General features: G+C 35.1%; 1 protein-coding gene across 1 annotated transcript; it reads left to right on the top strand.

Annotated features, from left to right (window-relative positions):
• Positions 1–24,477, top strand: TARS1 (threonyl-tRNA synthetase 1). The gene is made up of 19 exons (XM_079144698.1): positions 1–192; positions 1,893–1,973; positions 5,741–5,931; positions 9,231–9,354; positions 10,714–10,835; positions 11,326–11,443; positions 11,685–11,749; positions 11,830–11,908; positions 12,816–12,962; positions 14,057–14,155; positions 14,980–15,146; positions 16,777–16,939; positions 17,057–17,194; positions 17,542–17,619; positions 17,788–17,888; positions 18,018–18,122; positions 20,280–20,352; positions 22,365–22,479; positions 23,023–24,477. Exons 1-19 carry the CDS (start codon positions 139–141, stop codon positions 23,169–23,171), a joined length of 2,169 nt encoding a protein of 722 aa, XP_079000824.1. The 5' UTR covers positions 1–138; the 3' UTR covers positions 23,172–24,477.
• The last annotated feature ends 2,517 nt before the right edge of the window (positions 24,478–26,994 follow it).

Below are 26,994 nucleotides of genomic sequence, written 5' to 3'. Positions count from 1 at the left end.
TTCAGATTGCATCAGCTGGTGCCTTCAGGGACACGCGGTGCTGCCGCCGGGACCCCAGGCGTCCGGCCCACGGCTGCCCGCCTGCCTTCTCCTCCAGACTGTCACTTTCGAGTTCTGTTGTCTCTTGGTGGTTCTTTGATGTCTGAGGAGGCCAGGGGCAGTTCAGGGAAGATGGGCAGCGAGGAGAAGCCGGTGAGTTAGCTTAATAGGGCGGGAAGGCCGGGTTGGGGTTCTCGGTGTCCATGCTGCCAGTGGGCCGGGGGACACCAAGAAGGAAGCGTCCGTCGAACCGACGGGGGGCGTTGGAGCTCTGGAGAGAGACCGAATCTCTTGAGTAAGAGTCGTTGGTTCATAAAGCGGGGTGGGACCGTGCAGTTCATCTCCAGGGCCATCCTCATTCTTGAGGATGAGAAGACAGACTTCGAGGGAGTGACTTGCTCAGAGCCACATATCGAATTAGCTGCCCAGAATTAGAATCTAGGGCTCGGGACTCCCAGATTTATGTTTTTCTCCAGCTTTAGGCGGGAAGGATATTGCAGAGCCTTTCTATGACCCTGTGAAGGTAAGTGTGCCGTATCTCGTTCATGTGTGGTGATCTTTTCACCTTTAGGCTTTTCTCTTCGGTGTCATCCACTTCTTAGGAACATCTCCCAGCTCACTTTCACACTGTCAGGTCATATTTTTACGATCACCAAGCTGGGTGATGCAGGTTACAAGATTAATTGAACCAAATTCCTTCTTTTGCGGGCCTCGAACAACCTGTTGTATAAAGAGGAACACAGTGCAGTGCAGTCCACCGTGTGGAATTTCAGAGGAAGCACTTAACTTGGTTTGGCAGGGCTCTTGGTTTTGAGTTTGGAATAATGAATTCATCCGGTAAGTCAGGCAGGGTTTCCAGGTAAAGGTGGAAATGCACACAGGATGAATTGTGTCTGCAGGGAAGCTTGTAAGAGAGACCTAAGAAGGAAGTACAGCAATCAGAAGGATATTTGTATTCTCTACATAAAGAATTTAAGGTGGACTGTATTTGTAAAAACCACTTTGGTGTCAGGGTAGGAGGTGCATTGAAGAGAGATGAAGCTATGTGAAGAAGATTGTTGCACAAGCCCAGGTGAGAAGTGGTAAGGGCTACTAAAAGAGCTTCCCCTCTACTCTGACAGGACAAATCACTTAGAAGTCACAATTTTCTGGGTTGTTCCTTCAGGGTATGAAATGGGGAAAATGCATATATGCATATTCTAAACTATGTAAATTTAAGGTGACTTTTCTTCATTTTTTTCACTTAAAAATGGTATCTTTATTGTTTATTTACTTGTTTACTGTTTTTGTTAAAAAGTATGTGGTGGGCAGCTTTCCATATCCATAAATATCCCGCTAAACTATTCTTAATTGTAAGTGATATGTGGCTAACAAATATAACTTTTCCCCTCACTGTACCACTGAACTACAGTCCAATTCCTTTCTGAACAATTATTACACAAGAGTTAATATTTATTGGGTACTAACTATGGTCCTGGCACTCTGTTATAGTGTTAGCTCCTTCAGCCCCCATGACAACTCTATGAACTGGGTTCTTTTATTGTCCCCATTATGCAAATGAGGAAACAGGCAAACCTGAAATGAGAGTCCTTGGAATAATTAAAATAAAATAAATGAAATTTGAGAAATTGCACATTGTTAAGTAACTCCTCTCTATTCTTTTAGGATATCCTTACTGTAAGTTGTTAACTTTTCTTTACCAGTCATGGAAATTTGTTAATCTTTCAGAGTCAGACTTCCTTTTTTAAGCAGATGCTAAAATAATATTCTCAAAATAATATTCTGGGGACATCACAAGGGAAGAGCATCAAATTAGATTAAAATATAAAACCTTTCCTTTTTTGTTTGCTTAGGTAGATGCTGTTGAAGAAAAGCGAAAAGAAGGAGGCAAGAAGAAAAACAAAGAAGGATCTGGAGATGGAGGTCGAGCAGAGGTAAAAGTTGTTGTCAGAACCTCTGTTATCAGTGGTTGGCAAGTAGTGGGAATTTTCTCACGCTTATCCTGTGGGTAAGGATTTGAATGGTTTATTTAAAGTTATAAAATTACCCTTCCTCAGGGAGAAGAATTAGGAAAAAGGAGTCTAAGAGGAGAAAAGGATTTGCAGTTATTTTTTATTGCAAAAGGGAAACAATGATTGTAAGATAATCTGATTTTGGGGTTAGATTTAAAAAAGAGAGAGAACAAGAAGTTGAAGAGAAAGAGCCTGGTAATTTGCCAGGTTGGGTGCTGGCTTTCTGATCATTTCATTAAATGCTATGTTAAGGGATGGATTCTTGGTGTTTGAGCTTTCACTCAATATAAGAAACCAAAGAAAACCTAATTCTTGACCCCTTCAATTTTTTCATGTGGACCTACCCCTGGGGTTTTGTTGTTGTTTGTTTGTTTATTTTTGTGATATTGAGGATTGGACCTGGATCTTCAAGCATGCTAGGTCAATGCTTTACTACCGAGCTACATCTCCCAGATCTTTTTAAAACTATTTTGAAAGAGGGTCTCACTAAGTTGCCCAGGTTGGCTCTGGACTTGCAGTACTCCTGCTTCAACCTCCTGAGTAGCTAGGATGACAGGCGTAGGTCACTTCTCCTGGCTTAGAGTTTGGTTTCAAGACAAGTCAAAATCTTTTTGATTGCCCTCAGATCTAGAGAATGTGCTTTCTGTTTCCTGGGCTCAAATTCATAAGAATTGGCATTTCAAAAGCCACCCCAGAATCCACCTGGTTCCTGTATGTTTTACTTAAGGAGGCGGTTAAGCTTGTCTTTCCACTTTATTTTTGAACTTGAATTGCTGTGAACTATGCTTTGCTTTTTGCTTTAGTCATTGCAATGTTTTATTGGAGACTTTAGAAAATGACCAGACTATGGAAGCACAAAGGAATAAACTTTAAAAGTAGCACAATAAACTGACTTTAAAGAGCTGTTGCTACTTTATAAGTGATCAAGTGTTGTGTTGTTTAGAACCCTGCCTAACCATTTTTCTTCAGTTAATTGTTGACTGTGGATTATAAGATTTGCAAGTAAATAGTAAAATGCATGTTTCCTAATTCTTATACTTTTCAATATAATTGAACATGCTGTCTGTCACAATTTAAGAATTAGGCTAGAAATAGGAAATAAAGGGTACATTACAGGCCTTGTATGAATAGAGAATTTTAAGTGAGACATGTAGTCTCATGTTTTAAATCATCTTTCTTGAATAAAGATGTACAGTGATATATTCAAGACCTTGTCTCCTCCTCTGTGCCCCATCATTTATGTACTTGTCTTGTTTTTCTTTTAGAGCAACGTGCAGGTCTTATTATTCATTTCTGCATTCCCAGAGTCTGTCACAGAGTATGTCTGTTCAATGAATGTTGAGTAAATAAGTTTGACACTAAGTTCTTTTGATTTGGAAGTGAGTGCCAAATGGCTGTGGAGACAGATAGCAGTAAGAAACAGGGTCATATGGGTAGGGAGGACCAAGAAGTGTGCACTGGACTGAGGGGTTCAGATCATGGTTTCTTAACCATTAAGGATTATGAATCCCTGGGTAATTGGATGAAAATCTCCCAAAGAACAACTAAATGACTCAAGAAAGGAACTCCTGTAGGAGAGAATTATAATGATCTTAGGGCTTTTTTTTTTTTTTTATTTTTTTTTATTTTTAGTCAGGGTCTTGCTAAGTTGCTGAAGGTCTCACTGAATTACTGAGGCTGCCTTGAACTTATGATTCTCCTGACTCAGCTTCCCAAGTTTCTGAGATTATAGGTGTGTACTGCCATGTCTGGCTCATTTCAAAAGGTGAAAGTAGAAAAAAGTTCATTTAATGAGAAGAATATTTTATATGGAGAAAATTTTAAATGCTATTTTACATAAGAAAGTAATTGTCCTAAGAAGTTGAAAATATATTTTTTAAAGTTGTGACTGCTTTCTTTTTTTGCTGAGATATTTAGGGAAATGTTATTTGCCTCTGAAATAGACATAATGGATAATCATGACAACCAGGAACCATAAGACCCAAGCTATATAATGACTCTGTAGAACCAGATTAAGTCAATTTCCTACAGATTAGATACTGTTTAGTCTTTTCAGATTAAATGTGTTTATTGATATACAGTCACCCCTTGGTACCCATTCAGGATTGGTTCCAGAACTCCTGAGGATACTTAAATCTGGGAATGCTCAAGCCCCTTATATAAGATGATATCACTGGGCACAGTGGCATGTCATGTTTTCTCTGAATGGGACACGTGATCATATAGTAGTCTCAGCTACTGGGGAGACTGAGACAGTAGGATCATTTGAACCTAGGGTTTGAGGTTAAGCTTGGTCAATATAACGAGACTCTGTCTCTTAAAATAGTAACAACAACAACAATAATAATGGTGTAGTATTTGCATATACCCCATGCATATCATCCTCTCATGTACTTTAAAGCATCTCTAGATAGGTTATATCATCTTACACAATGTTCATACTATGTGAATTGTCGTTATACTGTATTGTTTAAGGAATAATGACAAGGAAAGAAGATTCAGTACAAATGCAATTTTTTTTCCCTAATAATTTTAGTCCATAGTTGGTTGAATCTGAGGATTTGCAACCCACTGATAGCGCTAACTATGTGTAGAATTTTTAGTAACATTATCAGAATCAAACAAGTGTTAAAGCATATATATGAATGTTGTCATTTAGCTGATTGATCTAGATACATATGAAGATAGAAAGTAAAATTGAGCCATCTCTTTGCTTTTATGTGTAGGTATTAATATCCACATTAACATCATTTGAAAATGATAAATACTGTAGGTGTTAATGGTTTGACTATTTCATGGCCACCAATTTACTACTTGCTTTTTGATTTGTTTTATACCCTGGAGTCTTAGTGAAGGAAATCAAATCTTTGTCATCCTTTTCTTTCTTCGTCAAACTTTTTGGAACTTTACTGGCTGTTTTGTATGAAATATTCTGGTTAATTTTATCAGTTACAGAGACAGTAGTGTTGTGCTCTTTAAGTACTATAGGATGGTTGTAGCTTCTTTGAGTTTGATAAATTTTTCCTTGAATGGGACCCCCTAAATCAAATAAATTTGTAGTTGGTTATGAGTGGACATACAGGCCAATCAACTATACCAACAGTCCTCTGAACAAGATTGAAGCAAAAAGGAAAAGCTAGTTCATTTTTATTTCCAGTATTATTTATAGTTGTACTTAAAAGATAATTTACTTAGTAAAGATCTTTATAACTGGGCACAGTGGTGCATGCCTGTAATCCCAGCAACTCCAGAGACCGAGGCAGGAGGATTGCAAGTTCGAGGCCAGCCTGGGCAATTTAGCAAGGACATAAAATTTTAAAAGAGAAAAAAGCTGAGTATATTGACCAGTGGTAAAGTACCCTGAGTTCAGTTCCCAATACCAAAACAAAACAACCCAAAAGCAAAAACAAAACAAAACAAAAACTGCTGCAAATAACAATATTTTGCAAAATGGTAATAATCGTCAATTTAGCAATTGTTGTCAGTGTTTGCAATCCAGGAATGTGTTATTCATGCTTTTCTATTATTTAAAAGTATAAATTATAAGAAGAGGACACTTATTTCCTTCCATTACCCTCATTTAGGATCAGATCAAAAGTAATGCCTAGTAATTGTTGCAGTCTATGTACCATACTGATCAGTAATCGTGGGTTTTGTATTGTCTGATTATTTCATCTGATGTCTTGCAGTTGAATCCTTGGCCTGAATATATTAATACACGTCTTGAGATGTATAATAAACTAAAAGCAGAGCATGATTCCCTTCTAGCAGAAAAAGCAGAAAAAGATAGCAAGCCGATTAAAGTCACTCTGCCCGATGGTAAACAGGTCGATGCAGAATCCTGGAAAACTACACCTTATCAAATTGCTTGTGGAATTAGGTAAAAGCCACACCTATCTTAATGTTCTATAGTTTGTAACCTAACTAAACTTCTTTCTATTATCTTGCCAGGTTTTATCCTCATAATATTTTTATGTTACTGTTTGGTTTTGATGTTTTTAATTTACCCTATTTGAAATTTTTTTTAAAAATCCAAGTGATGTGGAACTTTATAATCAAGATTCAAGGTTCATTTCTGAAGGAGTCTACTTAAGTCTTATGAAGTTTATATTTATTAGTCTTTCTATGCTGATCATAATGTAAGACAAATAGCATCTCACCAATTTTGACTTAAATGTCTGAGTTTTAAAGTTAAAAGTAAAGGTTATCTCACATGGGAAAGTTAAATAAACTGTTATTTGTCATATGAAAAAACATAATATATTTATAAATCCAAAGAAGGACTGTACCTAATCTTAAGACTTACTGGGTTAGAAAGAAATTATGTCAAGTAATTGAGAATTACATGCATACTTCATAATAGATCAGTGTGATAGATCAATAATCTAATATGATTGGGATCAGTAATCAACTTATCAGAACTTTATCAAGTTGGGAAACCAACTTAAACCAGGTGTCAGCAAGCTGGTCAGTCACAGCCTGTTTTTGTGCAATCTGAAATAAGAATGTTACATTTCTAAATGTTAAAAGAAATATATAAAAACTTTCTAAGAAAAAATATGCAACAGAGATCTTATATGCCCTTTATAGAAAAATTTTGCCAGCCTGCCTTAAAGTTTACATATATTAAAATATGTAAATATATATTCATCCCACTAATTGTATAAGACCAATGTTTTTTGGGATAGCAAGTGCTAGTTCTTAACACACTAGAGAAGCAGTCTTGAGTGCAGAATCCTTCCAGCTTTTTATGCTGTTGTTTCATCTACAACCTAACTTGACAATACTGTTTTTTCATGACTTGCCTTTATCAAGTCTTGCCAGATATTCAACTTGGTGTCCTAGAAGTCACAATCCCCTCATTGTATTATTTATTCATATTTATATATTTTCAAATTTAAAATAATTATGTATTGAATTGAACCATGTGAAATAAGTATATGAATTGTTCAAAATGGGTGTCAGTTTGATATTGAAATTTCATAGCATTGAGCCTAAGACATAAAGTAAGAAGCATTTAAACAGGTCTGGGAACCAGTTCACCTGATTCTATGTAGACCCATTTTGCAACTGATGAGTAGAAGCTCTTAACCTGTGAGCCATTAGCCTTCACTGGGCCGTGGACATTGGTTAGTACATTTTACAGAGTAAATGGAATATTCAGTTAATTTGACAAGTACTACTACTGTACTCTACAGGAAGTTGTGATATCAAGCAGGCTTCCATGTGAGCTCATAAGGAATTAAATGGATTATTAAATATCAGGTCACTCTTTGATTTTAGAAAAAATTTTGGAGGTCCAGTTGATGTAGAGGTTTCTGTTGTCTCACATTGAGATTGTAGCTGTATTTTAAAATTCAGGATCCTCTTAGTCCTAAATTTTTTCCTATACATTCAACAATGTTATCCTCTAAGTTTCATTATAATTTCTTAAGTGATCAGCTGAAATATATTTTTGCTAGAACTGAAGAATTCAAAGTTGAATTAACTAAAACACTGATGGGCTTTAGCAGCTCAGGAGTTATGTCTGATGTGCAGTGACATTTTTGTAAAAGTCCAATAACTTTGTTCTTTGAAAAATTATAGCATGAATAATGGATTCTTACAGGCTCAGATGATTAGTGGCGCATATGACAGGGAAGAAAAAAAGAAGGCTTGCTTCACATGCTTCAAAGTATTTCTTTGAAATTCTCTTTTGTTATAAATCTTAAAAATACAGATTATTTTGTTCTTTCATTGAAAAACTGAAATGATCTAGTGGTTCATGTGTAATCTACATTTTCAGAGTGCCTCTATTACTATCCTCTCAGGATACCATTTTCACTATAAAATGGTGGTCATTTTCTTCCCAAAGAAAATAGAAGATATTAGTCACCTTTCGATCAGTTAGTTCTTTAATCTTCTGGAAACTGTTTTATACCATTAGAAGAAAGTATGCTTCTCACTGCCAAAACCATGTTGTGCTTTGTGAAATGCTTATGCTTTACTAATTTTATTGGCTCCGTCTGATCTTGGGAGAAAAGAAAACACTGGATATAATCTATAGGAAAGCCAGTGGGAGCATTGAAACTGGAATAGGAATTCATGGTTTACTTTGTCCTTGTTTTTCTCTTTTGAATCCTACGTGGGAGTGGTTGTACATATGTGATTGTAACCTTTAAACAGAGCAAGGAGAGAAGCCCGACTACTTTAATGCCTGGAGGTGGTAGATTTATTTGAGAGTAACAGTATAAAGGATACTAACTGTTCCCTTGAATGTTGAATGTTATCTGCTTTTGTGGAGATGCCCTGATTATGCTGGACTGTCATTTTGCTAACTGAGTTCCCCTGTGTAATTGGGCAGACCTTACTCAATTTTTCTGTGGCCCTGCAGCTTTCTGACACTCTTCACTTACATTTCCACCTGCATCTGTTTCCATTCCCTCATCTAGAAAACCATCTCCTTTTCTAACTGTTCAGACTTTTCGATCCTTCAGCCCCTTGCCACTTTAGTCTTTCCAGAGTAGTCTGACCCATGTTGTTTTGTCCTCCCCCCAAATCCTTAGCTTTTACATCTGGTGTGATGGGACATTTCATCATTTGGTGATAGTTTTATGTTTTGTACTATGTAATGGGTGTCTGACATTTAATCCATATCATAAGAAGTTTTTATTAAATAGTTTATTTTATCTCCACGTTTGTTGTAAATGCTAATATCACCTTAGGTGTTTGTAGAATTTATTCCAAGATTAGCATTGCCTCTTAAAGAAAGGATCTAGTACACAGTTTAAGCAGAAAAGTTGTTTAATAGCCCTCTTTCTTCTTTTTTTTTTTTTTTTCCCCTTGGCAGTCTCAGTAGCTTGGCTTTGTAGAAAACTTATTTGGGAAAATTAAAAAATTAAACCACTGGAAATTATTATTGCTTATTTATCATCAGAGTTACCATATCTACTAAATAAGTATCAAATAATGTTGTTTTGGATCTTCAGGATCTTCCAGTCATATTTTTGGTTATATTTTTTGAAATTTGTTGCTTTTTCCATTATATTTCAGAAGTTATATATAGATACATCTGTACAAAAATGTATATAGTATTAATGTATAATAAATTTAATGTTTATTTTTCTCTTAAGTGTTGTGTGAGAAGGGATTATATTTCAGATTCTTGTATTTTTATGTTTTTGTGTATATTTCTTCAAGTCAAGGCCTGGCTGACAACACTGTTATTGCCAAAGTGAACAAAGTTGTTTGGGACCTAGACCGCCCTTTGGAGGAAGATTGTACTTTGGAGCTTCTCAAATTTGAGGAGGAGGAAGCACAAGCAGTAAGTTTATATTCAGTGTTCATTGAATTTAAGGTATGCCATTAAATAGGAAACAAAATATTTTGTTTTCGTGACTTATTTATGTAGATCAGAGGTTTTCATGTGTATCCTGGAGTCTATAGATTGTTTATGAGACTTTTTAAATATATTTTGGTACTTTAATAGTAAATCCTGAAAACATTGACTTATCCAAATGACTACCTTAAAACCAAGTATTGGCATTTGATTTCAGTGTCCATATGTTTGCCCTTACGTTTTATCACTGTCTATAGAATCCAATTGTACCACCTCGTTTTGGGTCAGTAGTTATTAACAGAAGTAATTCTTTTCAAAGTAGTCCCTGATAATTTGCTGGAATTCTATAATGTCTGTGGTGATTTCTCCTTTTTCATCTCTAATTTTTTGGATTGTCTTTCTTTTTCTTTTGGTTATTTGGCTAAGGGCTTATCCATCCTGTTTATCTTCTCAAAGAACCAATTCTTTGTTTCATTGATTCTTTAAATTTTTTTTTTCAATTCTCAAGTTCATTGATTTGGGCTCAGATTTTAATTATTTCTTTCCTTCTACTGGTTTTGGAATTGGTTTGTTCTTTTTGAAGGGCTTCAAGATGTATCCTTAGGTTGTTTATTTGGGATATTTCTTTTGTAGGCATTCATAGTTATGAACTTTCCTCTTTAAACTGCCTTTATAGTGACCCAGAGGTTCTGGTATGTTGTATCACCATTCTCATTTGAGTCTTAAGGTCTTTTAATTTCCCACTTGATTTTCTTCTATCACCTGTTCATCATTCAAAAGAGTATTGTTCAGTCTCCACATTTCTATATAGTTTTTGTTGGTTTGTGTTATGTTGCTTTCTGATTTTATTCTATTATAATCTGATAAGAAACAAAGAATTATATCAGTATTTTTGTATTTACCAAAAATTGCTTTGTGTCCTGTCAGCAGATGCAATTCTTAAGTAATGTTCTATAGCCAACTAAAGGCCAGATTACAGATACAGGGTTATGGGCATAGTGACTCAAAAGAACCTAGACCGTTGAAGTTGATCAAATAGTGTACACTGTGAGTATGGCAATTGGTTTTAGGGAACAAACTCCATCCTATTTAATTAATGGTGCTAAATTGAAGTAGTTTGAAAACAATTAGACCAGAGGTTTTCTTCAGTACATGTTATATCCTAGTTAGAAGCCTTTTAATTTGGCTATGGATAGAATCACACTGTAGTTTATAGACATTTATTTTATATTTTTATGTGTTGGGTTTATTCATAGAAAATTTGTCTCTGCCTGTATATTAACAGTATTAATTCACAACTTGTTTGCCAAGATTGAAACCATTCTATTTTTCTTTGAACTTTAGGTATATTGGCATTCAAGTGCTCACATCATGGGTGAGGCCATGGAAAGAGTCTATGGTGGATGTTTGTGTTATGGTCCACCAATAGAGAATGGGTTTTATTATGACATGTACCTTGAAGAGGGGTAAGTTATGGAACTGAATAAAGAAAAATAAAATCTGAATAATTGTAGGTCTGTAAGTTATTTTTAGAGTTTGCAGTGAAGGGGGAAAAAGAATTTAAAGTTCATTGCTCCATAATCACTGTGTATTCCTGTTGTCAGTCCCTGAATATTGCAATTTACTTTAATAGAGTCTTTAATGAGATCTGATCAAGATTGATGGAGGTAGAGTCCTAAAGTGTGTTAGAAAGTAAAATGAAACTGATCCTCTGGTCTTCTTTAAACCTGGTGGTAGAGTTGAGGGAAGAGGTCACTAGGAGGGAAGATCTTTATGTTGAAGCCACTGAAAATATAAGAGTAATTTATGAAAGATGCTTATTTTAAAATCCTAATATATGATGCAAGGGTCTAATTTTTTATGTTAAAATGCTTAAAAGTATTCCAAAGAAGCACCTCTCTAACCATGGTGTGATTAGAATGGAATGTAGAAAGATTATGTTCTCTTCTCCTTCAGAGGTGTGTCCAGCAATGATTTCTCTTCTTTGGAAACTTTGTGTAAGAAAATCATTAAAGAAAAACAAGCTTTTGAAAGATTGGAAGTTAAAAAAGAAACTTTACTGGACATGTTTAAGGTAAATTGAACTGTAATGTGGGGCCTCCACTTTTATTGAGTTCAAATTGTATCACTTGAAGGGTTTAGTGCATCACATTGAAGCCATTTTTGTTCTTTAGAAAAATGAAAATTGTTCATAAAACAAAATATTGGCATATTTATATTCATACAATCCTCTAATAAGATGTACTTTGAATTATATTTTAACTGTACTATTTAGATGTGTAAGTTTTTTTTAAAATACTTTTTCCTATCTTTAGTACAACAAGTTCAAATGCCGAATATTGAATGAAAAAGTAAATACTCCAACTACGACAGTCTATAGGTGAGAATATCAAATGTCATGAAAGCAATTGGTGTGTATCTCAATTTGTCTTTGTTAAAATTCCTTTCATTTTATTATAGGTGTGGTCCCTTGATAGATCTCTGCCGAGGTCCTCATGTTAGACACACAGGCAAAATTAAGGCTTTAAAAATACACAAAGTAAGCAATATAACTTTAAAGTGTGTGCGAGAATTAAGAATGTATTTGTCTATTATAGGAATATGTGTAATCTTTCAATGATTTTTCTACCATTGTTTTCTTGGATATGTAAGGAAGTTGTTATTTTGTTTTTGTTTTCCTCATGCTACCTACTAACTGAGTGCTATATGTTATCAGTTTTTTAAAACTTACAGTTCATCCCTGGAACCAGCACTTAGGGATAGGATTTTGGGGCTTCACACAACCATGCGGCTATGGGCTGTTGTGGCTCTGAAAGCTTTGAGACTGTCTGTAGGAATATGTGCTTTATTGCTTCAAATGTCTAAATTAATAATCACCCAAATAATTCTTTTTAATATAACCAATCCTGTCAGATTTAAATGCAGGTTGAAGCATCAGAGTAATTGGGTCACTTGAAGATTTTTTTTGTTAGTTCATATCTGTTTTTTGCTTAATTACTTGTGAGTGATCCCCTTGTAGTCAGAGTAATGTTTGTGGAATGGTGTTTTGAGTGAGTATTCAAGGGTGGGCAATTTTTTTTCCCGCTTTTTTTTATTGGTGCATTTTAGTTGTACATAATGATAGGATTTGTTGCATATTTGTACATGCACATAATTTAACAATATAATTTGGCCAAAATCATTCCCAAGCACTTTCCTTCTCCCCATCTGCCTTCAGAGGTTGGCATATTGAAGGGAGAAAAAAGCTGACTTTTTGCAGCAGAATAAGTTTAGCTAGACCTCAAAGCAATTTACTAGGTGTGTACAGTTTTATGTCATTTTTCTTGTCAAAAGTACTGATGTGACTTTAACTCATAAGGTGATTATGAGAAGTAATATTCAACTCCTAAAATAAGTCAGATGTTTACATATTTAAATGTTGTATCATGATCAATCCTTATTTTCAGAATTCTTCCACATACTGGGAAGGCAAAGCAGATATGGAGACCCTCCAGAGAATTTATGGCATTTCATTCCCTGATGCCAAAATGTTGAAAGAATGGGAGAAGTTCCAAGAGGAAGCTAAAAACCGAGATCATAGAAAAATTGGGAGGGTATGTTAAAGAACAGTGATATATCTAGATTGAGTTTTCTACAATTTCATTTGAAATTCAGCTGTATAGAATCTCATTTTGAAGACCCGCTTTGGATTTCAGTTACCTGTGGTGTCATGTCCTCTTTAAACTTTCAATACTTACTGATGTTTTATCTTCCTATGAAAATCCATGTTAATTACCACTTTAATTGAAAACAATGTTGGTGGCCTACATTTTTCTGTAAAAAGAAGTATACAGCCTTTCATAGATCTGGGAGAACGAGACTTTGGAGACAGTCTAGTCTCACTAACTCATAAAGATATGGAAACTGAGTCCCAGAAAGATTAATCTATTGTTGCCTAAGGGGATGGAGCAAGTCACCCATGGATTCTGTAGTTTTGTTTCCTCTACCCATCATCTTTCTACCTCCGAGTGTACTCTAAACTGCAGGTTAAGTTTGATACTAAAACATTTTTCCCTAAAGTAGGGCTCATTGCAGATGTCCTTAGCTATTAGCTATTAGATTATGAAGCTTGAGCCAGAGAGAGCATCCACTGCCCTGCTCGCTTGACTACCTGAAATAAATTCCAGCATTCCAGCAGTGTGGGCTCTGCTCAAGAACTTTGGGCATTTGGTGGAGGAGAAGGGGAGTCAAGGGAATAAGAGGGTGTATTCCTTTCACCAAGGCCCAAAGTTCTCAAATTTCATCTAGGTAGTCTGATTGATTGTCAGTATCTTTTTCCAAATTTTCTTCTTGCCCTTCCTATTAGAGACAAGGAGAAGAGAAAATTGATGAAAAATCACCCAGATCTTAAAGCTCTAAGGAATTGGAAATATAAGAACTGTGAAATTGAGAGACCTGTGTTCCATGTCACTACTGGTTAAACTTGCCTGGATTGAGAATTATATCAAGTAGGGAACAGACTTGTGCCAAGTTTCAGTCAACTGCAATTTTGTACCATTATATTGTATACCAGAAACATTAACTTGTTTATTTTAGATTGGTACTAACTGAAATATGGGACATCATGACCAAATTTGAACTGAAGAACATTGACTTTTTTATCATTGTTGTGTAAATATATAAACAATCTTGCTTTTCATTTACTCAGGATCAGGAACTCTATTTCTTCCATGAACTCAGCCCTGGAAGTTGCTTTTTCCTGCCAAAAGGAGCCTACATTTATAATACACTTATGGAGTTCATTAGGGTAAATCATATTCGTTACTTTCTTCTGAAGATTAAGGATATAAGATGATTTTGTTAAATAAAGTCTCTTGAAAGGATAAATGAAAAATAAAAAATGAAAATTTGGGCCTCTCATCAATTGTTTAAAAATTCTATCTAATACCTGATTTTGTCCATATATTGTGTGTGTGCAAAGAAACAGGTGAACTTGAAGTTGAATGTATAGCCATTTACATAATAATATAACTAATAACCATATGTATTTGTCACCCAGATTTATCATTTGCATTGGGTATATTTACTCCATATTTTTTGTTCAAGATTATAAAAAACTACAAATACAGTTGAATAAACAAAATGGTGACCCTCTTTGGGATCCCTTTTTGATCCATTCCCCTCATTTTATAGAAGAAACTACTGTTTTGAAGTTAGTGTGGATCATTTTTGGCTGTTATTTACATCTATCCCAAATATATGTACCTTTAAGTTTTCATTGTATACCAGTCTGCATTAATTGCAGTTTTCTCCTTTACAGACATAGAAATCAAGTTTATTTTCGCTTACTGCTACATTAACAAGCACAATGTGCTTATTCCTTTATTGATTCTCACTGATATGAATTCTGATTTTTCCACATTGCTAACTGTGCTACAGTTAGGTAGCAATTGTTTTCATAATGTGTGAGGATTTCCTCTTTGGTATCTGCCTGCAGGTGGAATTTCTGGGTCATGCCATGTGTTTCTTCAACTTCACTAGATAGTACGAAATTGCTATTTAAAATATTTCTCTTTCCAGAAAGGTGAGTAGTGATTTGCCTGCATATGTGTTCTGTTTATTCTCTAACAGAGTGAATATAGGAAAAGAGGATTCCAGGAGGTTGTCACCCCAAACATCTACAATAGCCGACTCTGGATGACTTCAGGCCACTGGCAACACTACAGTGAGAACATGTTCTCCTTTGAGGTGGAGAAGGAGCTGTTTGCTCTCAAGCCCATGAATTGTCCAGGACACTGGTATTCAGCAGCTTAATATTTTCATGTGCTCCAATTAGTTGATTTACCTTCTTTGATAGAATTTTTGTTAAAAACATTGTGCAATCAGAATAATATTTAAATGCAACATTATTTGTATTATCCATGCCTGATTAGATTCTCAGATCTGTAGACATTCAGGAATGATACTGGTGTTATAGAAGTGAATAAGACAGAATGTAAACCAAGGAGACTGAATGTGAATGTAGCAAATACTCCAGGTTTCCCTTCACCTCCCTTCCCTTTCCTTCCTTTCCTTTCTCCCTTTACATTGCTTTCTTGTTGTATCAAAACCTACTGCTAATGAATTAATGTTCTTGGAAAACTTCCCTTGTCTTGAGGCTGCTCCATTTTCTGTTCATGAAAGATGAATGAAGAACAAATTTTGGAAAGACTGGGAGAGCTGTGGATACAGATGGCTCTGTGTCCACAGCTTGTTAAGCAGGGCTCAATGCACAGGAGGCAAGAAGAAAACTCCATGAAGAATCTGGTGTTTTAGTCAGCTTTTCACCACTGTTACCAAATGACCTGACAAGAATAATTTTAGAGAAAAAAAGGTTATTTGGGGTTCATAGTTTCAGAGGTCTCAATTCATAAAATGGCCAACTTCATACCTTGAGACCTGAGGTAAGCAGAACATCATATTGGAAGAGTATGGCAGAGGAAAGCAGCTCAGGGCATAGCACCAAGAAGCAGATTTCTCCTTTCACCAAGGACAAAATATGTGCTTCAAAATCCAGCCCACACCCCCCCCCATGACACGCCTCTTCCAGCCATGCCCTATGTGCCTACAGTTACCCCCCAGTTAATCCCAATCAGGGAATTAAGGCACTGATTAGGTTAAAAAATTTTCATAATCCAATCATTTCACCTGTGAAATTTCACTCAGGAGCATTTGGGGGACACCTCATATCTAAACCATAAGTAACACTGGATTATACACATCAGGGAGTCAGTGGAGTTATATTTAGTTTTCTGAGATTCTTCACCTTCCAACTAATAAGGAAACTGAAGCACTTGCAGGCCTGACAAGAGAACAAATCCAACTTTAGTTTCAGTGTTATAGATGATTTATATCTGGCTATATTTTTTAATATGAGCCTTAAAGGTAGTCCTCATATTAATTAATGAAAATATTGAGCACACACAGAGACTTGAGTTCATTCTTATGGGAATGCACATTTTATTTTCTCAACAGTGGTTGGTTTCATTGCAATTCATGCTATTTTATTTAAGCAGGTGCTTTTATTGCTGTGAGAAGCTTAGGATTTGAGGAATGCTGATTGTATGGGCAACTAGAAAAGTTAGCTTTTTTCTTCTTCTTTTTGTAGTACTAGGGGTTAAACCCAGGGCCTTGTACATGCTAGGCAAGCACTCTGCCACTGAACTACATTTGGGTTTTTTTTTGTATTTTGAAACAGGATCACACTAAATTGCTCAGGCTGACTACAGACTTTCAATCCTGCCTCAGTCTCTCAATAGCTGGAATTGTAGGCATGTGCCAATAAATCAGTGACTTTTTGTTGGCCTTTCATGTAATTAAATATAATATTATAGAAGCAGTTTTACTCATGTGAAATTAAACATTAATTGATTTTACTTTTTTCATTAGCCTTATGTTTGATCATCGTCCAAGATCCTGGCGGGAACTGCCTCTGCGGGTAGCTGATTTTGGAGTACTTCATAGGAATGAGCTATCAGGAGCACTCACAGGGCTCACCCGAGTACGAAGATTCCAGCAGGATGATGCGCACATATTCTGTGCCATGGAGCAGGTTGGTGCCCTTGTGGGATGAAATACTTTGAAAGAAGTGTTGGGAAAGCAAAGGAAAATAATTACTATTTTCTTTCTTTTCTTTTTTTTTTTTTTCTTTTTCTTTTTTAATTTGAAGATCGAGGATGAAATAAAAGGCTGTTTGGATTTTCTACGTACAGTATATAATGTATTTGGATTTTCTTTTAAACTGAACCTTTCTACTCGCCCAGAAAAATTCCTTGGAGATATTGAAGTGTGGAATCAAGCTGAGAAGGTCAGTGGTGTTTTTTAGTGTACTCAAGTACCATTTGGCTGACATTGGCCTGTTCTATACTAAAAGGAAGCCTTTATAATGGATAAAAGTAAAAGAAAATTAGAAATGGTTCCTCTATTTGAATAAGTCATTTTTTTCTGTATGATTTTAAAGTGTTTTACAATTGCTTGAATATTTGTATTCAGTTATTAAGCTGAAAGCTTTAAAAGGTTTGAGTATATTTTGAGGTGTATGAACTTATTAAATAGGGAATAATTATTCATGAAAATAATTATATTTTTAGTCTCAGATTGGAAGAAGGAAAGTTGCATATGAACAAAATTACAAATCACTTTGCTTTTTCCTAGCAACTTGAGAATAGCCTGAATGAATTTGGTGAAAAGTGGGAGTTAAATCCTGGTGATGGAGCTTTTTATGGTCCAAAAGTAAGTACCAAAGTATATTAGGATAATGTAATTTTCTTTTGTAGATGAAGATGAATTGCTTTTAAATAGGTTGAATAAAAAGAAAAAGGAAAGTCAGCACTAATCCAAAGATTGAGCTCAGCTTTAATATTAGCAGCATCTAATAATAACCTAGGTTTTGCTTTGCAGATCGACATACAGATAAAAGATGCAATTGGTCGCTACCACCAATGTGCAACAATCCAGCTGGATTTTCAGTTGCCCATCAGATTTAATCTTACTTTTGTAAGGTGAGCTTCTGGAATCTACTTTGAATATTCTTTACCAGGGAACTGCAAGGAAAAATTTACATAATAAGGCAAACAAAAATAAGGCAAAACAAATTATTTATTTTTTTTATTTTATTTTTTTTTAAATAGCCATGATGGTGATGATAAGAAAAGGCCAGTGATTATTCATCGAGCCGTCTTGGGGTCAGTGGAAAGAATGATCGCTATCCTCACTGAAAACTATGGGGGCAAATGGTAATTTTGTCACTGTTTTCTTTCATTTTTGTCTAATTAATGTAAATTGGCTAGAAGAAATATCTACTTTACAGTGTAGCTGTGAAATGGGATGGGAGAATGATTCTATTTGGTCACTTATAGTATAATGACAAGTGTTAACTGAAAGTAAGAAATTATAATTACCGTAACTCAAACTTTTTAGATGAAGAATACTTGTTAGATCTTGGGGTATAGTAGCTCAGTGGAAAGCCCTGAGTTCAAATCACATCATAAAAACCAAAAAAACAACATTTAAAAGAAACCTCATTAATATTTACTTTTTGGAACTTGATTTGTGTGATGTTATATATACTTTCTAATTAGCAATTATTATTCATTAAAACACATACATATGAGCTGGGGATATAGCTCAGTGGTAGAGAACTTGTTTCATGTTCAAGGCAATGGGTATGATTCATTGGCACTCAGGGAAGAAAAGCTGCAGTAGCAGCATATAGAATTTGGTTTTAATTGTTTTTTAAGTAATTTAACTGTATTTGGGATTTATATAGTTTTACTGTTTTTTGCCTGAGTAAACAGATAAACTTTTGGCTTACCTTGTTCAGCTTTGCAGGTCAGAATAAATGTGTATTTTGACATCTTTTAGAAACTGAACATTTTTTAATTAAAAATTATTAATCATGCTAAACAGAATAATGTGTTATGACTCCTTACTATGAGGTTACACTTTCATTGGCAAGATGTGGGCACATGACCGACATTTTAGTTTTTAAATAGTTTTACCTGGGCCCACAATGCATTTGGAAGCAGTGCAGAGTTATCAAACACCCATTTTTAGGTCCTGCATATTAAATATCTTGATGTAAAACTTTTCTAAGATATTATAAATTGGTTTAATCTTACACATTACTGTCATTTCAGTATGATTTTAATCTGATTAGTTCAGACATTAAGGGAGTTTTTCATTCTTGTCATTGAGGTAAGATAATTTCTTCTCACTCACACTTCATAAAACATGGGGAACATTCTCTACATGGCATCTAGAGAATTAGGGATTCATTAGCCATTTCTCTGCCAGACCTTTGGTGGATTGGGAAAAGCCCACAAGGAGGGTAGGATATTGTGCCTCTTCCAGCCTTTTACCTGATGTAAGAAAACAGCTGAAAATGGAGGAATTATGGGGAGAAACATGGGCCTATTTTGCAGATGCTGGAGGATTTGATACCTGACGTGTTCTGATGGGAGGATTGTAGGTGGTTGGGTTTGTTTTTCTTTGTTTTATAGTGTGTGTAGTGGGGGAAATATATATAAACTCAAATAATACTGAAATGACTGATGTATAAGAGTAAAACAATTTATAGTATCCTAAAAGTTTTAAATCAATACAACTAATATATACTGTATATGCATATATGTATCTGTCACTATACTATATATTACTATTTGGGTGTGTATATATGTTTGTGTGTGTACATATATATGTGTACACACACACACACGCACATGTACATATACTGGAGATGGAATCCAGGGGGTACTCTGCCATAGAGCTATGTCCCCAGCCCTTTTTACTTTTCATTTTGAGACAGGGTCTTGCTATGTTACTGAGGCTGACCTCAAACTTGTGACCTGCCTGTCTCAGCCTGCGAAATCTCTAGGACCTCACACCCAACAGCAAGAAATCATTTTTTAACCAAGTGCTATCATCACTAGTTCTTATCAGTTACAGTTTTTTGAATCTTGCAAAAAAATCTTAAATAAACTGAGGGCACTGTCTGTATCCCCCATGAAGAATAAATAACACAATAATCTTAACATTTAATCTCTCTGCGGTTATTTTAACAATGTGTTAACCATTCTCACAGCCAGTACATGGTGCTTTGTTATGTGATGTATTGAAGTGTGAGGCCCAGTCCCTATCAGTTTTCTTTGCTATGTGCTTAACAACAAAAGTCAGTTAAAATAGTTTTTCCTTACTGAGGGTTTGTTTTCTTTTCTCAAGTCTTAGTCTTTAGTAGAAAACTTGAAAAAGAAAAAGCCAAATTTTAAAGTTTTGAAAGTAGCCCTTTTATAGTTCAGGAAGAGATACTAAAGAGTAGACTATTAGAAATATGCCATGCTTGTATAGTGAATATGGCCAAATCCTCATTAAATATTTTTGTTTTCTTCTTCAAGGCCTTTCTGGCTTTCTCCTCGCCAGGTAATGGTAGTTCCAGTGGGGCCAACATGTGATGAATATGCCCAACAGGTAATCCATAGATATGACTTATCTTTAAATTTGATACCTCTTATTAAGCTTTTCAGATCTCATAGGCCATGCACTTTAAAAACAAACAATTTAATAGATAGACACTATACCTTTATTTTATTTATTTATTTTTATGTGGTGCTGAGGATCAAACCCAGTGTCTCACACATACTAGGTGAGCACTTTACCATTGAGCCACAATCCCAGCCCCATGTACTTTTTTTAAAATTGGTGCATTATAGTTTTTTATTATAGTGGAATACTTCATTCCATATTTATACATGCACATAATTCTACCAGTCTCATTCAGTACCTGGTAACTTCCTTTCCCTGCCTTCCTTCCTTCTCCCTGATCCTCTAACTTTACTCTACTGATCTCCTTTTATCAGTATTATTATTATTATAAATTAGTGCACTATAATTTTAAGGTATATATGTGGAATATTTTATATATATATATATGTGTATATATATATATATTAATGGGATTCATTGTGTCATATTCTTCATGAACATAGTGTAATTTGGTAGTGTTGGTCTCCCTTCTATTTTCATGATCCCTGAAAGCACATGAAAGAATACAAAAAGAAGAAAATGGAGGGAGACTTCATGGACCAGAGATGTTTTATTCAGCACCAGGGGGACATATCTTCCCCTGGGGGAAAATGGCGGCAGGCCACCAGGAGGGTCTGTGTTTTATAGGGCTTTAGCAGAGCCAGGTCATGGGAGGAGTTATTTACTTTTGGTGGGCCTTTTGGCAGGAAAGGCCAGATCATGGAGGAGTTTTGGTGGCAGGGTTAATTTAGGACGGAGCAGGAGGGCAGGTAGGGAAATAGTAAGGGAAGTTTCCTCCCTGGGACCTATGGTCCATCTCCTTCAATCTCTTTTTTTATTTCTTATGTAAGCCATAACATACTTGTAAATCAAGATCTGAGTACAGTTGCTTGTGACTTAGAGAGAAGTTGCTATTTCCCATTGTGATAAGCTGAATATGTTATATCATCTCTGTAATGCTTTCCTTTACAGTTCTATGATCAAGTGTTCTATGTATGCTTGTGTATTTTAGTGTTTAATATTTTTAAAACAGTGAAATCAAGTACCTCAGCATATGTAAATCAAATGCAAAATAGTTATACAGTTTAAGCTGTGTTTTGACTCAAAAAGTAATTTTGTTTCATTTTAATGCAAATTTCAATTATTTGAAAGTTCTTTTCAGCTAGTGTCATGTGATAAATATGCCCCTCTTGCCAAAAAGCTAACTAACTCAGTAACAAATGTATAAATATAGGCCATTTATACTTCACACCTTAAGGATTAAAACAATCTGTTCTGCTATAGTGATAATTCCATAGTAAAGAATTTCAAATGATCAGTTGATCAGTGAACAGTACTGTAACATCAAAATCATGATGATTCTAGATTACTGAAATTAATTGTATTCAGATATTATTTTTAAGAAGAAAATGAATATTTGCCAGTTGATAACAAACCATTTAGGCAAACTATTCTTATCACTACACATGGTAGTTTTATATGCTAGCTGTTGAATAATTTATTGCCCAGCACCTACATCAGGAGCTTGATATATATTTATGAAAAGATTCTTTCCCTTTATAATATACCTTTTATGAAAGTTGATTAAATTTGATTGTCTTCTGATGTTTAAAGATTTTCTAAAACATTTATCTCAAGAGCAAAATGGTTTTTTAAAATGTAGACCCAAGTCACAGTGTATGTACTTTGGTATACCTATTAGCATCCATTTTTTTAATGCTTGCATGACCTAAATCTTTTTTTAAAATTTATTTTAGTTGTAGATGGGCATAATACCTTTATTTCATTTATTTATATGTGGTGCTGAGGATTGAACCCAGGTCCTCACACATGCTAGGCAAACACTTTGCCGCTGACTCACAACCTAACCTATCTAAATCTTATGTTAAATGAATTCACTTAAAGATGGAGGTAAAATTCTAATTTTAGATCTTGTGGCTTCTGTTTTTGTTTAACAGGTACAACAACAATTCCATGATGCTAAATTCATGGCAGACATTGATCTGGATCCAGGCTGTACATTGAATAAGAAGATCAGAAATGCACAGTTAGCACAGTATAACTTCATCCTAGGTAAGAAACAGAGAATTTGTCAAACCTTAGGAAAACCTACATAAATCTTGAGACTTAGTCTGAAATGAATTGTGGTTAAGCATACGTTTAGTTCCTTCTAGTTCTTTTTTCTTGTGGTCTTGGGGATTGAACCCAGAGCCTTGTACATGCTGGTCTCCTTCTAGTCTTGATAAATAATTCAGTTCCTTCCATTGGTAACAAAGGGAAATTTTGGTATGGGGGACAAGAAAGGCTTGTCTAAAATTTTCTCTCCTTCATGTCATACTCCTTTTACATGGTATTTTTTAAGTTGACTGGATTAAGGGATTCAGTCAGCATAGAAGTTGTATGTACTGCAAATTGGTACTTATTTTTTTTATAATCAATAGATTTTTTTAAGTCGATTGCCCAACTATATACGTGGTCACCTGTATGTTCCAATATGAAGTTACAGAGTGGCTTTTGGATGTTTGCATCATTTCTGTTCATATGTTCAAATTTAATCCTTCTGTTAATATGTTCAAATTTAGATAGTCTCACAAAGCTTTGTGTCTTCTTTTGTAGTTGTTGGTGAAAAAGAAAAAACCAGTGGCACTGTCAATATACGTACAAGAGATAACAAGGTCCACGGGGAGCGTACTGTTTCTGAAACCATTGAGCGGCTGCAGCAACTCAAGCAATCCCGCAGCAAACAGGCAGAAGAAGAATTCTAATAAAGAACTTGTCCACATTGGCTAAGTGGAAATGGAACCCATCTCGGAAATGTTAATTTACACTTAGTCTGGATAACTCAGCAAAGTCTTCCTAAATAACTGTAAGATCAACATTTTTTGACCTAGATAGATTTTAGACAATGAGTATTTGATGGAGTTAAGAGACCATTAAATTATTTTATTCATTAAATACCTGAGCAGTTGTAGAACATGAGGATTCCTTTAGTATAACATGAGAAGACTTTTTGTAAATTAAATGTGTTGGAAATGTTTTTCAAATTTGATTAAGATAAAACCTAGGATTGGATTATGTTGTAAAAATAAAACCTTTTAACCTAAGCTTCAAGACGGCTCTGTCCTTCACATACACCTGCACCTGGAATAACTCCTGTAATTCAGGCCAGACACCATGGCACATGCTTGTAATCCCAGCAGCTTGGGAGGCTGAGGCAGGAGGATTGTGAGTTCAAAGCCAGCCTCAGCCACTTAGTGAGATCCTGTCTCTAAATAAAATATTTTGAAAAGGGCTGGAGATGTGGCTTAGCGGTTGAGTGCCCCTGGGCTCAATCCCTGGTACCAAAAAAAAAAAAAGAGAAAAAATTGAAATTCAGTATTTATCTTTCAAGTTTTACAAATACGCAGGGTAGGTTGAGGAGGGAAATCTACAGTATATGTCTTCTTAAATGGGTGTAAGTTAGATGCCTTCTTAGCTGTATGTTCAACATCTTTTTTTGGAGTGTTGCTTTTGTTTCTTCTTCAATGAGTATGTTTTAAAAAATTAAAAACCACTATGATTCTAATAGAATAGCTTTACATAAATATTTAAAACAACCCAGTCAATAAATGGGCTAAGGGTATATCTTGAAAGAAATATCTGTTTATGGCAAGACTGTTCCAGGCCATAGAATCTTTTTTGTAATACAAATTCCCTATTCTGTCAAAAGGAATACTTTTTAAAAATTTTTCTGATAAATGGATATTGGAATGCCAAAAATGGGAATTTCTTGTGTAGGTATATATGAATTCCTCTTCAGTAGAATCATTTCTAGAAGTCAACATCTTGTCAGTTTTATAATAACTGAAGATTGCTTGTTTCCAAGGGTCACTTCAGAGAGATTAATTTGCATAGATTAATCCTCACTTTAATAAAGGAGATAGGATCTTTAATCATAGGGTTTTTTTTTTTTTTTGGAAACTTAATTAAACTTTATTTCTGAATGCCTTAAGATTTAGCCTTTGAAATGTTTGCTGTAAATTTTTGTGTATCTTAAGAAAAACCAAAAGTTAAGCCACATTTTGCATTCCATGATACCAGTTTTCTGATTGATTTTGAAAGTGTATTGATTTTCTTTAATCTAAAATTCACAACATCCTTGTTTGAATTTTTTTCAGTATTAAAATAATTATATATTACAGGGCCTCATGCATGCTAAGCAAGCACTTTACTACTGAGTTATATCCCCAGGCCTGCAGGATCATTTTTAAAAATTTTTTTAAATTTTTGATTCATTGTACACAAATGGGTTACAACTATCATTTCTCCAGTTGTACACGAAGTATAGTCACACAGTTTGTATAATCATATATGTACACAGGATAATGATGTTTGTCTCATTCTCTTTCCTTCCCCCAACCCCTCCCCACCCCTCATTTCCCTCTACACAATCCATCCTCCCTCCATTGTTCTCTTACCCTCCCTCCTGTTATGTATCATCATCTACTTATCAGAGAAAACATTCAGCCTTTGGTTTTTTGGGATTACCTTATTTCACTAAGCATAATATCCTCCAACTCCATCCATTTACCTGCAAATGCTATACTTTTATTCTTTATGGCTGAATAATATCCCATTGTGTATATATACCACAGTTTCTTTATTCATTCATCTATTGAAGGGTATCTAGGTTGGTTCCACAATCTAGTTATTGTGAATTGAGCTGATACAAATATTGATGTGGCTGCATCACTGTAGTATGCTGATTTTAAGTCCTTTGGGTATAGGCCAAGGAATGGGATAGCTGGGTCAAATGGTGCTTCCATTCCAAGTTTTCTAAGGAATCTCCATACTGCTTTCCAGAGTGGCTGCACAAATTTGCAACCCCACCAGCAATGTATGAGTGTACCTTTTTCCCCACATCCTCGCCAACACCTATTATTGCTTGTGTTCTTGATAATCGCCATTCTGATTGGGGCGAGATGAAATCTTAAGAGTAGTTTTGATTTGCATTTCTCTTATTACTAGAGATGTTGAACATTTTTTTCATAGAAGAAAAAGTAGACCCAAATCTTCATCAGGTCAACTTAGGACCAGACTTTCTTAACGTGATGACCAAAGTACAAGAAATAAAAGCAGGCATCAATAAATGGGATAGATTCAAACTAAAAAGCTTTTTCTCAGCAAACAGCATTGTGAAGAGAGGGCCTGCAGAGTGGGAGAAAACCTTTGCCACATGCACTTCAGATAGAGCACGTATCTCCAGAATCAAAAGAATTCAAAAAACTTTACACCAAGGATACAAATAACCCAGTCAATAAATGGGCTAAGGAAATGGCAGACACTCCACAGAAGATCTACAAGCAATCAACTTTTAGAACTCATAAATAAATTCAGCAAAGTCGCAGGATATAAAATCAACATCTATAAATCTAATGCATTTCTATTCATAATTGATGAATCCTTTGAAAGGGAAGTTAGGAAAACTACCCCATTCACAGTAGCTCCAAGAAAATAAAATATACTTGGTAATCAGTCTAACAAAAGAGGTGAAAGACCTCTACAATGAAAATTACAGAACATTAAAGAAAGAAATTGAAGAAGACCTTAGAAAATAGAAAGATTTCCCATGTTCTTGGGTAGGCAGAATTAATATTGTCAAAATGGCCTTACTACTAAAGGCACTATACAGAGTCAATGCAATTCCAATTAAAATCCCAATGACATTCCTCATAGAAATAGAGAAAGCAATCATGAAATTCATTTGGAAAAATAAGAGACCCAGAATAGTCAAAGCAATCCTTAGCAGGAAGAGTGAAGCAGTAGGTATCACAATACCAGACCTTCAACTATACTACAAAGCAATAATAACAAAAACAGCTGGTATTGGCACCAAAATAGGTAGACCAATGGTACAGAATAGAGGACACAGAGACAAACCCACATAAATACAGTTATCTCACACTAAACAAAGTTGCCAAAAACACAATGAAGAAAACATAACCCCTTCAACAAATGCTTCTGGGAAAACTGGAAATTCATATACAGCCAAATGAAATTAAACCACCATCTCTCACCCTGTACAAAACTCAACTGCAGGTTCATTTTGAATGGTTTTCACATTATGTGGTCCAAAGACCAAATACAGTTTAGTTGGGTTTTGTTTTCAGTGCATATTTCACACTTAAAGCAGCAAATGCCTTATGTGAGTAATAATTTTTCTTAAAACAATTTGAGAAGTTTTAGAATCTTTTAAGACAAGAAATAAAAGTCTAATAAGGCAGGTTGGCAGTTGGGTGATTCCTCTTTGTCTTAACATCTCCTTGGCTTAGTCCTCACTTCTGGAGTGTGATCATTAGAGGACTGCTCTAAGGACGATCTCTTTTTTTAATTGTGGGTTTATCCCTTCAAGCCCTATCTTGGTGTTTTGTTTTCTCCTGGGAGACAGAGACTTGTTTTTACTATTGTATGCATCTCTTCTGTTGTGGTATGTACTGGAAGAACGGAAGGAACAAATTGTTGAGCCTTTATTGAGCATCTAGTCCATTGAGCATCACATGGCTTTTTAAATATGCAGGAACAATTTGAAAATAATAACAGCTATATGTG

This window comes from Sciurus vulgaris (assembly GCF_902686455.1).
Source record: "Sciurus vulgaris genome assembly, chromosome: 6".
Classification (NCBI taxonomy): domain Eukaryota; kingdom Metazoa; phylum Chordata; class Mammalia; order Rodentia; family Sciuridae; genus Sciurus; species Sciurus vulgaris.
This window is presented reverse-complemented; position numbering and strand designations above follow the sequence as displayed.

Excerpts from the sequence above, each read along its gene's own strand:
- TARS1 (XM_079144698.1), top strand. The coding sequence starts at position 139 with ATGTCTGAGGAGGCCAGGGGCAGTTCAGGGAAGATGGGCAGCGAGGAG. Across the intron at positions 11,909-12,815 it reads AGGCTTTAAAAATACACAAA|AATTCTTCCACATACTGGGA; the intron begins GTAAGCAATATA and ends CCTTATTTTCAG. Across the intron at positions 16,940-17,056 it reads TATTCTGTGCCATGGAGCAG|ATCGAGGATGAAATAAAAGG; the intron begins GTTGGTGCCCTT and ends TTTAATTTGAAG.